The sequence below is a fragment of the Acanthaster planci genome, linkage group LG20 (genome assembly GCF_054643075.1).
Source record: "Acanthaster planci isolate LZ-2023a linkage group LG20, COTS_SCS, whole genome shotgun sequence".
Taxonomy (NCBI): Eukaryota; Metazoa; Echinodermata; class Asteroidea; order Valvatida; family Acanthasteridae; genus Acanthaster; species Acanthaster planci.
This window is the reverse complement of record NC_141796.1, coordinates 7,891,257-7,909,068: the sequence shown is the minus strand read 5'-3', so window position 1 is coordinate 7,909,068 and position 17,812 is coordinate 7,891,257. Positions and strand designations below refer to the sequence as shown.

General features: G+C 44.6%; 1 protein-coding gene across 2 annotated transcripts in view; it reads right to left on the bottom strand.

Annotated features, from left to right (window-relative positions):
- The window catches only part of hps5 (HPS5 biogenesis of lysosomal organelles complex 2 subunit 2), a 31,400-nt gene that overhangs the window by 4,340 nt on the left and 9,248 nt on the right, over positions 1–17,812 (bottom strand). The window contains exons 7-25 of one of the 2 annotated variants that reach the window (XM_022226852.2): positions 17,563–17,595; positions 16,691–16,781; positions 16,281–16,363; positions 15,292–15,375; positions 14,350–14,441; positions 12,551–13,467; positions 11,985–12,008; positions 9,316–9,904; positions 8,115–8,312; positions 7,416–7,800; positions 6,235–6,615; positions 5,260–6,116; positions 4,961–5,069; positions 3,991–4,158; positions 3,378–3,500; positions 3,100–3,207; positions 2,032–2,135; positions 1,307–1,748; positions 519–672 (exon numbers count right to left, since the gene is read on the bottom strand). In XM_022226852.2, the coding sequence (XP_022082544.2) occupies positions 519–672; positions 1,307–1,748; positions 2,032–2,135; positions 3,100–3,207; positions 3,378–3,500; positions 3,991–4,158; positions 4,961–5,069; positions 5,260–6,116; positions 6,235–6,615; positions 7,416–7,800; positions 8,115–8,312; positions 9,316–9,904; positions 11,985–12,008; positions 12,551–13,467; positions 14,350–14,441; positions 15,292–15,375; positions 16,281–16,363; positions 16,691–16,781; positions 17,563–17,595 (4,942 nt within the window). The remainder of the gene's footprint in view (positions 1–518; positions 673–1,306; positions 1,749–2,031; positions 2,136–3,099; positions 3,208–3,377; positions 3,501–3,990; positions 4,159–4,960; positions 5,070–5,259; positions 6,117–6,234; positions 6,616–7,415; positions 7,801–8,114; positions 8,313–9,315; positions 9,905–11,984; positions 12,009–12,550; positions 13,468–14,349; positions 14,442–15,291; positions 15,376–16,280; positions 16,364–16,690; positions 16,782–17,562; positions 17,596–17,812) is intronic. The other variant, XM_087130207.1, reaches the window with a different exon arrangement.

Below are 17,812 nucleotides of genomic sequence, written 5' to 3'. Positions count from 1 at the left end.
CCCTGCTCAAGCCTCAAGATAATGTAAGCAAGCCGTAAGTCCGTCTTTGCTACTCTGGTCACTGTCCTTACAAAACTTTGGCCGGGTCTCAGGTCATCGGGTCAGGTCCTCACAAAACTCTCGCCGGGTCTTGAACCATGCTGGCCACGTCCTCTTGTCCCTTTGGCCATGCCTCAAGTCACTCTAGTCTGGTCTTTATGCCACTGTGGTCTGGTATTAAGCCAAACTGGTCACTTTCCCACATAGCTTTTGTCTAGGTTTAAGTCCACTCAGGTCACGGTTCAAGTCACTATGGTCAAGTCCTCACATCATTAAGGTCAAGCCTAACGCCATACAGGTCAAGTCCTCTGTTCTAGCCTCTGATGTTCAAGTACCAAAAATCATAAAATGTAAAAACTGCAACTCCACAAATAATTCAAATATTATTTTCATATTATATGAAATCATGATCAATAATATGAAATTCTGAAGGAAATCCTGACAGTTTTCTCACACTGTTTTGCGTATGTATTTTGTACCTTAGAGACGAACAGTTCTGGATCTGCTTCGTCGTGACTCGTCATCCTGGTGCGTTCCTGTATCATCTGGTGATAAATTGGCGGTGCCATCGTGTTGTTGCGCTTGGACCACAGGTACGTATCCGTTCCCTCCAACAAACCCAAGCAAGCATCCCTAGAAAAATTGTTTCAAAATCTCAAACAAATTTCCGAGAAATATTTCAAGCACAAGTGCTGTTGACGCTTGTTCTTCTGTTGATTAGACAGAGAGGGATCAAAGTGCTGAAGCTAGCCCAGCAAAATGGACAGGCCCAGTTAAACAAAAGACAGGACAAGATAATTAAGAGATTACTGATGTTTCAATTACAGAAGGATCTCTGAGCTTTGGAGAAAGATTCTGCTAGACAGACTGAAACATCAGCTTCCATGTTATATAGCACAGTTTTTCACTTTGTTTTGTTTTATAACAGTTCTCAATGCAAGTTAAGCAGAACTTCCCTGCTGACATTTGAATTACGCTAACAGTGCAGATTATTCTGCCATTGGTCTTTGATGGACAGTAAATTTATACATTAATAATTTAGGTCATTCTAGTTAGTTAGCAAACGATATTATAATAATAACAATAATAAGCTTTATTTACAGATGGTAGCCATGTCACCTAAAAACAGATGGTTTTCAAAGAGCCATCTAACAATATTAAAATAGTCAAGAAAAATATACAACTACATTAAGTTATATTCAAACATATTGTTTTAATTCCCTTTTAATGCTGGGCCCAATAGATTGGCAGTTTGGCTATTTCTTACCCTTCGTGTTTTTCTATCATGCTGATCAAGATGCAGTTCCTGTAGAAGTCTCTGGAAAGCTCTCCAGAAGGTATGCTCGTGTCTGTCAGCATCCTAGTCGCCAATCCCGGGCCCATGCTTTTGACCAATAGCGTGCTGATTCTCTCCCATGTGACAGAGGGCGACCAATCGGATGGGAGACGGATGCCTTGCTGGGCATTCTTGCAGTCCATGCCCCAGTCGCATTCGGGCTTGGAGGACGGGTCCTGGCCTGACCAGTCGCAGGCATCGTCTGATGAGGGTTTGGCGGTTGCCGGAGCCATCAACCAATGGCCGTCCTGCTCAGTCAGGAGCAAAGCACTGCAGGACAGACAGCAGATGCTTTTGGAAACAGACTGTGATTTGCCCATCAGATTGAGCAGCAGGATCCACTCATCCATGTTTTGGGGCAAGACTCCTTCGGCTAAAAAAAGGAATTCAGAATAAGAAATGATCACATGTAAGGTAACACTGACCACTACCAATGAGCCTAAAGTTAAGAACTTGATCTGGCTGATAACTGATAACTGATGGTTCATTTGGAAGACAATGCACTTTAAATGCAAACTCCAATTTTGCCATATACATGTAGATCTGAGAAAACATTAATTTTGCCTTCTTTTGAGAAAATTTGCAGATTCTCATTCAAAAACAAGGGACTGTAAACTGTAAGTTCAGATTTGGACATGGAGGATCTGGAAAAATACCTTCTTCTGAGAAAAATTTCACATCAGCAAGTTGCAAGGCCACTCTCAGTGCTCGCTGGCGCTGCTGGAGATCCAAGCACAATCTCAATGCACCCTGCCAAAAGCTGCAAGGAAAAGACAAGCAACAACTTACACAAACAGAAATGCACAAATGTGCCGTCACTTGATTGATTATTCTAGTCAAAGCAGGTTTACCAACTCCCAGATTCGTCAGTGGCTTCCGCTCATCTCCGCTCTAGTATCAAGTGGACGCTTTGACATGGAAGCCTTCACCACTTCGTGCTGGGGTTCCCGGTACTGGAGACCTCAGGTTTATATGCATAGCCGGGGATGCCCGAAATCGGTAAAAGGAGCTGGACCTTATAACAAAGACCTTACCAGGAACAAAAGACTGAGCTGCATCTATTGACGCCAAGGTATTCCAGCCAGACCTGCCGCCTTGTAAAAAGAGCCCAGATTGTACGGTGTTATGTAATTTTCTTTTGTTCCACAAACTGGCACAGTGCGCTGCAGACGTCTTTTCAATAGGGGCCGGATTAGCGTGCAGTGGTACAATGTGGCTCATCGCTGCGGTGGTGGAGCGTTTTTGTCCCCAGTGGTAATCTGCTTGCACTGAATGACCCAAACCATGGTATATTGTTTCAAAACAATGCTGGATTATCGTCACTATTGACAGTGAAAAAAATGTTGGTAATTTCCAGCAGCCTGGTCTTTTGTTACGAGTACAGTCTTTTGTTACAAGGCCCAGTTCCCTTTGTCCAATTTCGGACACCCCGGTTGTGCATATGAAGACTACGTGCCCGAAACCGGGCTCCCCAGCAGCAAGTGGTTAAATGCATGTATCCAAAGCTTTTAATGTCAAATCTTCCAAACGCTGGCCTAATATGATTTTATGCACTTATGAATATGTAGGAGTCCCCAACCTCTGTAGCCAATGAGTTTGAAGTATAAGTCAGAGCCTCAAGGTGAAGATGGAGGCAATGATGCACTTTGGCAAGCCTGTAACAGGACACACTACCTGCTTGCTAGATGCATGTATTGTCAAATAGCCAATTCAAGTATCCTCACCCATGTTGAATGCATGCATTCAGTAGTCTGTCCTTGCATGTGGCAGGTAGGGACAGTATTTCATCAGCCAGGGTACCATACTGCCATTCCTGCATGTGGGATCCAGGCCTTTAACAAAATCAGAAATGGCAATTTCACATTCATAACATTTTCTGAAAACAAGTCGGACACCTTGACAACAAAGCCACAAGAAGGCTCTGAAAAGTGAATTTGTTTATTTTCAGAATTCCTTTCATGATCAGAGATATTATGTCTTTTTTCGAATTATTTCTCTGTACCTCGGCATATTTCCACAAGCGCAGAACAGATCAGCTGTACCAGGTGCACCCTGGGAAAGGGCACAGGTCAACAGACGACAAATGACCTCTTGGTCACTGCAGATGGACGCCAGCATAGAATCTCTGTTTAAGAAAACAAATTTGACATCATCGCATTCTTCAAGTACCTTAAAGATTCAAAATGAAAATTCTGGTATCAATGATGAATGAGGATCACAGACATACAAAGTAATCAGCATTAAAAACAGAGCCAGCACTTCAAATAAAAACAGCCGTAACTACATGTATCAAGATATCATATGAGCTTCTCATAAAGAATTTGGCACATACCATTCTTGAGCCATTTGATCCACAGTTGGGATGCTGTCTATAATAATTTTATGGTTTACGGATCAAAAGTTACAGTGGTTTGAAAGAAGCCTTTTGAAGGAACCTAAAATCTGCCATATTGAAGGATTACAGCGGCACATTTTTCGTACTTCAACTTTCAAGGGCCATCAAGCAGCATCAAGTTGCAGTGGCTGAGCTTTAATCCCGACAACAACCTTCAAAACGTCAAGATAAATTTTAAGGATCTATTAGGGTAAGAGTTAACAACGTAGAAGTCATTCACCTATCCATGGCTTCCACAGATTCCAGCAATGTGGTGGCGTAGTCCAGAAAGCAGCCACGGGGGACAGTGTCTGCCTGGGTTAGGTGCATGACCTCCCATGGGGCCAGGTCCGGGAATGCCCCCACCATGACGTCCAGGGCTGTCTCTGTCTCACCTTGCTGCAACAGCCTGCCGAGAGGGAAGGGATAAAGGTGGTTTCATCTGTGCTTCCATACTATTAGCAAGTGACATTAGCGACACAAAATTTCATCCAATCTGTGGACATTTTCCAGCGTGTGTTTTTCGTGCCACAGGAAAGCTGAGCTTGCTTTCAATTATTTAATTCTTGTGTTTTTAAACCATGGAGCTGTGCTGCAGATGAAATTTGCTGCGGCTTTCTGATGCGTCATACTAATGGTAGAAACTACAATGTACATTATGTCATTTGCACGTGTTGAACTTGTGTGTTGCATATATTGAGGATGCATCATTCTAACACTATACCATCTTGTTTCCCGTTCTACAAACACGCACATGAATTCAAAGTGCCTACGCTGACGACAGCTTTAGAGTTTCTCAGTGCAAGGGATGATGAGTTACCGTAGCGCTCTGGTAATTTCACATAACTCTGTTCATTAAACTGACCTCTGAACCAATGGATGTGAGTTGATATGGATTTGATTGGCTGTTTGTGACCTATGAACTAATGGTTGTGAGTTGATACAATGTACAGACTCGACTTGAACGGCTGTGTTTAGAAACCATCAGATCTTACAGTCAAGGCACGTAATTCTTTGAACATGTCCACGGATGCCACATGGCAGATGTCCACCAATGAATGTTGTGTTTTTTTCCAAGACAGAGGTGCATACACCGTAGGCTGAAGCTGGATTGGTATGCTTCCAACAGCACATTGGTACACTGTGAATCAAGGGAATTAGACAAGCACAGCGTGCACAAATACAAGCCTGATTTGGCTGACCCCCTTTACCTGTTTATGTGGGAGATATTGACACAATTTCCTTTCTGCTTTTCCGTCTTGATGACTTGGGCAAGTCTGCTGATGCCTCCTATTTGGTAGTCATCCTCCGAGTCACTCGCTGAAAAGATGCAGGGTAGGAACAAAGAATTTACAGCAGTGCACTTTCTGTACTTTCATGAGTTATCTTTTCTGTAAGCAAAGCTTATTATATAAAGTATTCTCCAAGTCCAACTTCTAAACTAAAAGTGTAGTCCAGAAAGTTCTGTTCGTTCTTTATCTTTTGAAGGTTTTATACAAACTTTTACTACCTTGCATGCAATCCAAAACGGAGGCCATTGTTTGTATTCGCCAGCCCTCTCTCCACTTCAGGACGTCTCGGACTCTATCAACATCCAGCAGAAAGAAGAAGGAAGCCACAAAGTTGGCAGATCTCTTGTCTCGCTCATCCATTGTTGTGTTATCTGCTTCCATGGATACGTATCCTTGACTGCTGCAGTCTGTCACATTAAGTTGTGACGCGCCATGAGATGGTGTGATGGATCGGCTAGTCCGAGTCACACTTTGAACATTTGGGGGAAATTGGCCAATTAGGGACTGTGCTACAAAGGTTCTGGGGTAGCGGGTGTTCATGTTTGGGTCTAAGAGAGGGTGGGATTGGTCAGTCTCTGGGGATGAGGATTCACCTTGGAATGAGCCACTCCTCTCAGTATCTGACTGGATGGTCGTATTGGTTGGAGTGGCATCGGACCCAAACACACCCATCTCAAAACAAAGTAAGGCAAGGTCAGACATGTCTTGCAGGACTTTCTCTGGAAGACCCAAGGGGTCGGACAACTGCCATCTGCTTCTACTGCGACTTGGCGCAGAGAAATTCAAGATGTCCCTTGTCAGTGCATCCGTTTCACCAACTTCCTTTTTGGGGTAGGGTAAATCCTGATTTGATGAGACTGAGCCGTCTTCACCAACAAATGGATTCTTTTCTTCATCTCCACAAGTTCCCGGCTGCCGGTCCATTGGCATTGCTCCCTTGATCTCTTCAAAGGATTCTGTCTGCAGATGGTGGTTCTTAGGTGCTAATGCTTTCTGGAGTACGTGTAACCATTTCTCCAGGACATCACAGCAATCATTAACGCTCAGGGACAACTTGGGATCTTGCAAGCTTTGCCTACAGAAGAAATAACAAGTGAAACTGACCACCGATTCTTGGTCCGTAAACTTGATTTAACTTGTATCAACCCCGCAGTTACATTTATAAGCTTGATGATCCAACTACATGTACTCACTTGGCTTCGAAGGTTGCTTGGGCCAACTTCCTGACTGCATCGTCTACCAGCCCTTTACAATATTCCAACTTTTCCTTCTCTGTATTGACGACGAGGTCAAAAGATCTGGCCGGTGGGTCAAACGAGGTAGCTCTGGGCACAGCCGACTGCAATTGCCGGTGCTCCGAACTGGCAGACGGCATGAGAGTGTTGTGCGAGGAGTCCGTACGAGACCGACGGTGGGGTGCGGTGGGTTCCGGGCTGGGGTCTTCAGGGGTGGTCAGAGGTTGCCTCTCTGCTGGCGTCACCGTGGTAATCAGGTCTTTTTCTGGACTGCCAATCTCTGGCTCGCTGCTCATCTGTCTCAGAAACGTCTTGGTTTTGACCAACTTGGACGATAAACTGTCCCACCAACAAATAGGGGAAAAACATATTTAATGTTGGACCTTGAAAAGTTTTCAAAATGTAATTAAGTTCTTTTAATAACCAAGGTGGTTTTTGTGAATGTAGATTGCTACTTCATTGAAAAAACAGTGTTCAACCTTTCGCTCCTCACTAAAACGTCGCAGCTACCGCTAGAAATAAGGCGTGTGCCTATGAAAGGTGGCGAGCAGCCACAACCTCTTTCCAAAAGCCTGGTTCATACTTCAGTATGAACTGGCCTTAAGGGGCGTATTCGAAACCCCATTCTCGTGTTAGAAGAACACGAGAACGGGGTTTCGAACGGGGAGAATCAACAAGCAAACATTGTTCGCGAACAAGATTCTCACTCCTCACTTTCTGGGGAGTGGAGGGAGAACACCAAGAGCAAAGATGGCGGATACAGGCACACACCGTAACTTAATGTTGGTTTTGTTACATAAAATAGAAAACACTCCTCATAAGGAAAATAAAACCCAGAGCAAATACTCATGGCTATCGGAGAGGCTTTACCCTGACCACTTAATATGGATATTTGTTGATATTAATTTATGTGAGATGGTAAATGTCATGCCATCTTTTCATTTGGTGTCAAAATGGCGACTCCTATCTCGACCTTCAGTGCAACTGCACTCCTTTTGCACTTCAGCCTTTAGGATCAACAACCCAAGAAAGAACACTGTTCGTGAGTCCCATGAGAATGGGGTTTCGAATAGGCCCTAGGTGTTTGTACTCTTTACCGCAGCCCACTGATTGGAACACGGTCACATTTCTGCCAATACCTCTCTTTCACTGCAGACAGAGATGGGCCCAGAAACTGGGCGGCGAGCTTGGGTCCCGTCATGGTAAACATCATGGACGACCCACCCCAGAACATATCTTCGCCGGGATCGAACAGTCCGGTTCCGACCATGGACTCGCTGCCGAAGCTGTTTAATTGTGGAGAATCTGCTCCCTGGTCCAGCTGGCTTGACCGCTTGGTGGGGGTGGGGGTTGGGGACAGTTGGGAGGCGGGCTGAGAGGAGAAACTCTGGGATCGTTTGATAGGGGTGCTCGTCACTGGGCTTCTGACGGGCAGTTTTGGCATGGCCTTGGGCGACACTGGCACCGCGGAGACGGAATCAATCTTTGGAGGGTGGTCAGGTTTGGAAGAGACCTGAGGTTTATCTACGGTGAATTTAAAAAAAAAATGGGTCAGCAAAACAGTGTGCATTTCCACAGACATGCTTGTTACATACAGGCCCACCAGTACAGAGCACAGAAGTGAATACGTCACATGCACAATTAGCGGGTAAAAGGCATCAGTGCAAGAACCAGCGCGTGAACCAACTCGCCCGCACCCAATTCATTTGCACTGTATTCTCTTGGCACAAAATGACATCAGACTATATGTGTGTGGCCTTGACATTCAAATGACCATAACAATAAGACCATGTCAGATTGAGTCAACCTCCATCTCACGATGCCCTAGTCCCTCTCACCAAAGTCAATGATGCGGCTCTTCTTTGAGCGCTTCTTGTCCTTGGCTGAGTAGAACTGCTTCCGGGCTCGACGTCCGTCCCTGTCTGGGCCAATCATCCGATCGACCATGGGCAGGGACATGGTCCGCCGGATGGCTGGACAATCTTCCTGAGTGCCTGCTGCCTCTTCTATCAAAGGCGCACTTTTGAGATCCGTATCTACAGTGGAAAACAGAAAAGTGATGGGCCGCACCAAAGAACAGTGAAAAAAAAAAAACCTAACCAGGGCAATTCGCTTCTAATCTTTATCTTGTCCAATAACCATAACCCCCCCGGCCCTTTTGGCTGGAGACCCTCCTCAATCCTCCAATTTGGGGGTGGCTGCCTCAGTCCTTCAAAATCCTCTGGCAATTCCTGTCATTATGTTGAGGCAGTGCGAATGGCATTTTTGAGCAGTGCGGTTGATTCAAAAGAAATATCGGGCTGAATTTATGCCTGACTGCGCAAGAACAACACCAGGTCTAATCCACGGCCTTCACTCGTGGCATCCCTCATAATCAGCCATGCACTTTTGCCATTCACCTTCAATCCTCCAATATCCTCCAAAACAGCCTGAAAGATATTGGAGGATTGAGGAGGGTTAGGGATAATGAAGGTGCATGAAGACCTGCAGACCAATACTAAATATTTATAATCGCAATTGCATTTTCACGGTTGAAAACGCCTAATCTTTGGGTGACCCTTTTTCACAGTTACTGAAAACTACATGCATATATCGGTACAAAAACATCCAAATTCTTAACTTCCAAAAGACAAAACCTAATGGTAAAATGCAAAACTTGTAACAAAAAAAAAGCGATCATCCAACCAATGTGAGTTCCTTATAACAACTTGCCAACACTTGAACTTGCAACACTTGCAAGTTCGAGCAGCGATTTGTTATGCACAATGGATTGTGCCAGGTACATGTATATGTACATGTACGGTACCCTGGATACATTTTGTGCACAGGTTACCAGGGAAAATCGACCCACGGTTGACAAATGGTCACTGCTCGAGCTTACCCCCAAAATGCCAAAGTATTGACTGATTTTGTGTAATGAGAAATTGTGCAATATACCGGTATGAACGGAACACCTAGAATAATGTGATATTTTCAACATCGCTTGACATTGGGCACTTGACATGCTTGCAATTATTCCTTACCAACCCGTCTGCTTACCTTTGAGGTCACAGGCAGCTGCTATTGACTCAAGTGGCAAATGAGTTAGCCTTGGCCTCTGTTGTGGGGTTAGCAATGTTGGGTGTGTCTCACTCGGAACCATGTGGCCCATCTGAGAATGATCATGTTGTGTGATTTCTGAGCTAACATCTGTGGTAAATCTACCCGAATCGGTTAATTGCTGATCTTGTGCATGGCCCATTCCTGAATGGTCCGGCTGGGAAGGGGATGGCATACTATTTTGGGAATGACATTTCTCTGAAGATTGGGTGTCCGTCGCAACGGAATAACTGCACTGTGACGACGCGTTATTATGCATCTTCACAGCATCTCTGGCTGTGGTACCATGTGGACGAGAGACTGAAGTGTTCGAGGACGTGTCATCAGAACTAGCCTTGCACGGATTGGCTGAGTCCCCTGGGCTGCTAGGGTCACTGCCCGCTCTCTTCCTTTCGTCGGCTTTGGTTGATGGACTGTCCTGAAGGTTTTCCATCCGGGGGCCCGTTGACAGATTTGTCACAGGATTCTTGCTGGTGGAATTGAGGGACTCTGCTATGCTGGAGTCTAGTTCTCCGTCTTTGACTAATGCCTACAAGTGATAATGTAAAACAAAACACAAGAAGACAACAGTCATTTTTGAACACATGCATGATGAACATCACTCTACATTTGTGACTTACATGTAAGCCAAGTTGCTGAACCAACTGTTGCCAATATGCTGAGAGCGTCCAAACAGCGTTCAAACTGATGCTGCAGGCATTCATGGAAGTTTTCACTCCTCTCAATATCTACGAAGCCACAGTTATCACATGCACACAAATGGGTGTGAAGCGTTCTGATACTCAACAGTGACTTTAATACATACATGTACATGTAGTAGCATTAATGACACATGTACACTTGTTAACTTTAAATGTAAAATATACACGATACAATGGCCTATCGCTACATGTACATGTATCTTGCCCAACGTAAATTAATACACTGTTACAGTATTCTACCAACTGTCTTTTATCGCTGGGCACAGGTGAGAGGTATATCTACAGGTACTACAATTTTGAGCATGAACATCTGCCGTGTAAAACTAAAACCAAGAGGAAAACTAGACTAGACTTCTAGATGTAGGCAAAGGTAATCATATTTTTTTTAATGCTTTCACAGCAATACATGTATGTGCGCAGTCAATGTGGCACACGCTATGTACATGCAAATGTTTTACACGAGTGTTGTACAACTTGAGTCCATGACAAGTCCATCGTGGGTCATCCTGTCATATGAAGCAAACTACATGTATGGGACAGAAAGATGCCCCTCCCCGCCTTTGTGTTGGTCATTGTTACACTGGCACAATGTATCTCAGGAATTCTTTTCAGACATCTAAGGGGGATGTGTCAAGTGACATTAAGCTAGAGTGTGTATATAGGGATTGGACTTGTTGGGGAAACAAGGTATACATCCTGTCTTAAGTCAATTTACAACCTGTTTAAATGAACTGTGACAATTTTTCCTCTGTCATTATTCACCCTGTAACTTAAATGACTAGTCTTGTGACGGGACTAGTGAAAGGACTTCTAACGGACCCCAATACAACACTGTTCAACACTTCCTCAGGTGCACAAATGCTCTCTGGATGAACATACAGAAGACAGTAAAACTTTGGAGGATTTTAAGGCGTGGTTACAGGAAACTTAATTTCCCAAAATTATCGTCTAAGAGTAACACTTGGCAATTAACACTGTGATAACAGAATGTGACTTTTTGTTATTATTGTGAGTTTATTCTAGATGTGAATGTGGAAGAGGTGGAAATTAGAATTACTGTTATGGTAATAATCCTGTCCCATTACTGTAGTGTAAATTTGTGAGTTGGCTCATGTGCGGCCATCACCGCTGATCCTAACCTTTCCGGGTATTTTGGTTAGAAACCCTGCCAGACGCAGAAGTTGGCATCATTTATCAAAGTGGCTTGCCAGGCAGTGCCACAAGATCCAACAGGTTGATCATCCCCAAGGCCAAACAGCCTGGGAGTCTACGGTTGCCACCACAGGATCCAACAAAGGCTTTGCATGGCAGCTATCTTGAAGGGCAGTTGGTTTGTTCCACAGGAAGCCTCCTTAGTGCATACCCTGTGGAACAAAAGCACTGCCCTATGGTACAAGATGGCAGCCATGTAAACCATCTACATGTATAGTGGCACTGTTCAGTGGGACTATCTGTACTGGTACATTACACAAAGCCGTCATTGACCAAACATGGGCAGTTTGATGGGCTGCTCTTGATTGCCTAGTGCAAACAAAGTGCACCAAGCTGTTAGCACCTGTTTCATGATGCTACCTCTGGCAGGGCTTAAATTGAACAATTAAAGTACCCAATGTACCGCACATCAATGTACATGAATCACATCAGTGGTTTGAATAATCTGTGCACAGGACCCATGTGCGATCAACTGCCCGTAAGTATAATGTACGGTACGTGGGCGTATGTGACGTTCTTGTCAACGGTGTATGCTGTACACTACTGTCATGACAACTTTGCTCCTTGAAGTTAGTACACGTGAATGGGTGTTTCAAGTAAAACTTTAGTTGGCGATTTGCATGCACTCAACTAGTGGGACAGACAGAATGAAACCACATGCCATGCAAGGAGGGGGCAAAAATGATGGATACATACACGTGTATTGCCTTCAGAGGGTTTCTGTTGCAGAAATGAGCAAAACAGAAATATGGAAATGTAATTATACGATACATATGTGTACATGAACATTTCAGGAAATGCCAATATAGATACATGTACCAGTATCCTAATATCTACATGTATGACAGGTGTCAGAATTTATATTGTACAATGCACACAGTGTTTCATATCCTAAATACATGTGTGCCATTCTTTGTTTTGGCACGGAGATTGGGAATAGCCTGGAGCATTCAGGTAAATAACCTCCAGAATTTTCCCGCTTGGTGAACAGTTTGGAAACTGGGGTTTCTGCGAAAAGTAGCATTCTCTGAAGCAAAGAACAAAAGACGCATGGTGTGACTTGTACTTTGCATGTTTGACACAAGTATCAGCCCTCTAAACCCCTGGAACCTCCAAAAGACTTGTATTTCCACAAATGCATGTTACTTGATGTTTTGCCTGGCGGCAAGAGTTATAAGCCCAGTAGAGTTCATGAATATAGCCACAGACATAAAAAGATGCTCCCTGATCGACATAGCATTCGAGTCAGTGTTATCACTCACCTCAGCAATCTCTTCCATGAGTGAGCTCTGTCGGCGCAGTCCCAACCTGCCTTGGCCGAAGCCCCAGTTGATGCCCGCCGGGCCGTTGCCCAGCTCCCCCGGTCCTTCCACCTCTTCGTCTTCTGCAAAATGGAACCCGCTGGCCACCTCCACCTCCTCATCGAAATCTCCAAAGCTCTCTGCCACATCAGCAGTTCGTCCAAACCGCTCCGCTTGGGCTCCCTCGTTTGGAGGCACCGGCGCGGCCTGGTTATCCTCGAAGTCGCACTGGGAAGAATGCCTCAGGCTTAATTTTCCTATTCCGTAATTCATCTCCGATGGTTCGTAGGTTGTGAGAGGTGTTGTTTCATAATTAGGGAACTCTGAGGACTCCCATGCAACATCCTGCTCATCATTGGTGTCAGATTTGCCGTTGTTCTTGGGATCGTAGCCCTCAATCCTACCATCCATCTGGGTCTCCCTATCAACGACTGCCGGCTGGAGGTTCTGATAGGAGAAATCCTCCACCGAATCCTCACTGGCAGCTCGGTTCCGCACCAGGTAGATGCCTGAGTCCAGCCGCATCCCCTCAAATGACTCAAGGCTGCTGCGCCGGCTGCTGCCAGGAGTCGACAGCCCATCCTCCTCCAGGATGCCGAGCAACTCCTCCATCTTCCCCATCAGTGCCAAGTCTGCTTGGCCGTCCAGCAGCTGGTAGTTGACTTCCCGAACCAGGCTGCTGGGCACGTAGCGGCGGGCTGCACCCTGCTTGATCCGCTCGGCGAAGTGGACCGCCACTTGGGCGCTCTGCTCCCAAAGGCTGAGGGCATAGAGCTTGGAGACGCAGCGCTCAGCGCTGAGAAGCATATAGCACCTGACTTGGGAATTGGGATGGAGACAGTACACTCTGGACTTGTAAACACATGCCCAGAGGATATCTACAAAACAAGTACAAAAACAAGAACTAAACAGTTGTTCAGAAACTGCATATTTTCCAAGGTACATTATTTAAGGGACGGCGACCATTTAGACCCGGTTTGAAAAGGGCACCCCCCGGTAGCCCACCCAGTATAATGCCTGCCCGGTATTCAGGCTACTCCACGCGGTATCAGGCCTGTCTGCACATTGGCATTTCAAAGTCCATGATGAAAGGCTTCCCCCACCATGCTTCCAGGGATGAATAGGGGTCTAAGCGGATTAGTGTAAACATTGTATAGAGCTGAAGGATTAAAAACCACAAGCAGGTTCCTTCTGGGATAGACTACATGTACCAGTACTTGCAAACAATAGACCCCACGATGGAGAAGTTCGAGATCAACAACCAGTCCAGCATCCCAGGCCGATAGCCAGGTCGGTATGAAAGAGGTTTTTGCAACAGGGCGAGCTTACCGGGGCGGGGGGGGGCCTTTTCAAACCTGTGTCTTAATAGTCACCGGCCCTAAATGCACGGAGGAAATTCAGGTTCCACAGAACTTGGATAACTAGGGATTCACTAGTACATGTATTTAACAAATTTAGGCATTCAAGTTCACTGCTCCTGGAAATAACTTTATTCACTCAAAGGACTGTTCTTAACTTTTATTTTCCAAATTTTTTTAAGTGCAACTTATTCCTCTGTACATGAGCGTCTGTCGTGTCTGATGTTTACTGGTCATGTTTAGGAGTCAGTCTCCAAAAGATAGCAATTTCATCATAAGTTAAATGCAAACTTGTGGACCCTTAAAAAGAATTTCTTAAGTAATTCCTGTATCATTTGAAAAAAATTCATCTTTAGCTGTGAGAAGAGAGGAAAATGAGAAAATATCGGATTATGAACAAACCTTTAAAATCCATGGACCACAATATGACCTTGATGTGGGTAGGGTCGAACACATAGATGGCCTCAGCATTCCATGTCAGCAGTAGGTTATGTCTGGATATACATGTTACAAGTGCAAAAACCCCAATCAAGATATGGGCCAAGATCGTGATTACTGAGTAGGAGAACTGTGCATTATCGTCGAGCAAACGCGAATCTTCCATGCTGATTGGACAGCACATAGCAACAGCAGTGTGACTGATAGGCTGGAGACTTGACATGTCTCTGTGTGTGCAAAATGAGTTGGCAATGACAAATATCTTACTGCATCAGTGGACGTGAGGTTTAGAACATAACAGCAAATCAAATTTTTATGAACGGTACATTTCGGTCAGGCTTTTTGCTCCAAATGCTCCAGAGGTTATTAAAGAAAAGCACGCTGTGCCGTGGATATACCCATAATCCTTTGTGGGCTGCTAGAAGAGGCTTTGTGATTTGCCAGAATGTACTAAAGGAGTGAAGTCCAATAATGGCCCGTCCAACTATGGTAATAATCCTGGACCGCTGTGTATTGATTCGTCCATTTTTCAGAGTACAGATGTCCACCCATTTGCATACTGTACATGTAGACGGTTAGAAATTGTGGGACCTACATGTACATGTACCTCAGAGGACCATTAAGACAAGTGTGCTGGCCACTCTCAGGCTATTTATTGTCTAAATTTTACGGCTGCTGCTGCTTCACAGACATGTCAATTAATACTAGCCACAGCAAGCTCAGTTGGACAAGGCCTGAGGCTTAGCTTCAGCACATATGATTGTACATGTAGGCTTGGAAATGAATATTCATGTGTGTTAAGCTGCTTCCCACCACTCAACATCCAGTATGCTCTTAAATGAGCTAATTACGTTCACGAAAAGGCATGTAATCTTGCTTTTATCATCGTGGGATTCGGTAACTTACCCATGACCAAATGTCAGGAGTTGGGAAAAGTTGAGAGATTGAGGCTTCTGAATGTGATCTGCGCTGGGAAAAACAGGAGTGCGTCTGGAGAAGGGAAAAATCAAAGGCCATTTCAACTTGGGCTTTGGATCCAACTCAACTACCATGTAACCATGGTAATCACAAATGAACAACAAAAGAGGGCTCACTAGCTAATGGGCTACAGCCTCTCACAATTTTTATCAGGGCTGTAGTAGAGCCAATCACAATTCCCTGCGAGTCCATCACATGTCCATCATAGGCCATCCAGCTCATCTGATGGCAACTCGCAAGCTATTAACGTGTAAATTCCAAAAAGTATTCCATTGTAATGTGCTCATTATTTTCCTTAACCCTAACTGCCCAAAACCTGCCATACTCCAACAGCAGGTTTTGGCAGGTTTGGGCAGGTTTGGTACCGTACCGTAGGAACCTGCTGTTGAATTTTGTGAGACTTGGGATGAAAGGCCCAGGGAGATGGTGTTGGATTCTGTGTGAGTTGGGACACACAGGAGTCATTGTGTGCAGTGTCTGACTTGCTGTACCAATTGTTGGACTATGCTTGATTTTGTCAGGTTTGGTACTGTTCAATGCAAGTCATCCTATACTGCATAGACCCATCCATACCATATCACTCAAACTCCAACGGGCTCATTCTGTTGGAGTTTATCAGGTTTGGTGCAGTAAACCTGCATGTACAAGTACATAGACAAGTACATGAACCCGTTGGATTTTGTGAGGTTCAGTATGCTTCCTAGTGCAAGAGCCTAGGGGGTTAGGGTTAAGATACCCCGGACTTCAGCCCTGATTTCCAAGTTCTTTAAAATGACCTTGACACCAACTAATGACTGACAACAGAAAATGATGGCAACACTGTTTGACATCTAGTTCAATAAGTGCATGAAATTATTTGATTCGTCCTAAAACAAAAAGGTATTTAATTGTTTAATTCAAACATCGTCAAAATTTACCCTGGTCCCACCACAGGTAGTGACGGCACAGCCAGCAGATGTTTGAACTGGTGAGTGGCAAGAACTTGGCCTACAATGTTGCCCTGAAAGAAAAAAAAAACTAGTTGCAACACTGATGTCAAACAATTCGTACAAAACCCCTAATTTTATCAAAGATGCTAACTTTGCAATAAAAAAAAGACAGGTTATACACTACAAACTCTTCAGCACACATTCGTGAGTAACGGTTTGTACACCAATGTAAACGTATCGGTGGATCTTATTTGACTGACGACAATCGAGAAAAAAAAGATTACGTTTATTTCAGTGTAGCTAACAAAAAGTTAGTGTTTATGCAGTCAGATAAATATCGGCGAACAGGCCCCTGTGAGCCTAACTGGTCCACGCCAAATACAAAGCAAACTCATTACCTCCCAAATTCTGCTGCTGGGGCGAGCCGAGTACACCAGCGGGAATTCCTTGGTCGCCTTCTGCAGAAAGCATGCCCCAAACTGCCCATCCCTGAAACCAAAAATTTCTAGAAGTTTAGGTTCAAAGATGAAGGTTCTCCTCTTGGAGGGTGAATTTCACCAGGGCACCCGAGATCAGATTCGGGATGGCCAGAATTGGAAGCCACATGGCTTCAGCATGGTTGCCGCATTCACGGGCAGGTCATATGCACAGGATCAATATCCACGGTAATTAGAAAAGTTTCATCAAGTTTCTGGGAGTGAGCGCCATTCGTATGTGTGTGTTGCCATGGCGAAAAAATGGCACCTCCTAAGATTAGTGGGTAACGGTAGTAATTGTGGTGGCCAATGTGGGTCTAAAAAACTCAGCTGCCTCTTAGAGTCATCACATGATCACACAACACCATCCCAAGACTCCATAAGACCATCACAACACTCTACAACACCATCAGAAGACTCCATAAGACCATCACAACACTCTACAACACCATCACAAGACTCCATAAGACCATCACAACACTCTACAACACCATCACAAGACTCCATAAGACCATCACAACACTCTACAACACCATCAGAAGACTCCATAAGACCATCACAACAACACTCCACAAGACCATTACACGACCACCGAAAGCCCTCCACTCTGAGGTCAATTCACAAGCTTTTTCAGAAGAACTGTAAGACGAGGATTCTTGGGTCACTGTCAACCCTATTATTTGTGACTGGTCTCGGGTCTGGTCTCACAAATGGTATTGTGTCTGGTCTTGTCACGGTCTCAACTACAACAAAGTTAATGTGGTATAGCTGCAGTCAAACCTTTGTTTTTGTACCTGAGCTTAGTTCCCACTACATAGGCTTGTTTCCTGTAAGTGATTAATAAATCAAAAGAAATTTTGTTAGATTGTGTCTTGCAAAATCTTCTGATAGTGTCAACAAGAGGGAGGCTGGCTTAAGGGAAGTTAACGACACGCATGACAATAGGCTCAGCCGTTGACTTTCTATCAGTTGAAGCCAAGTGGTGCATATCAATGTGAAAAAAAAAATCATTAATCAAAATAATTCAATGTTAATCAAAATACA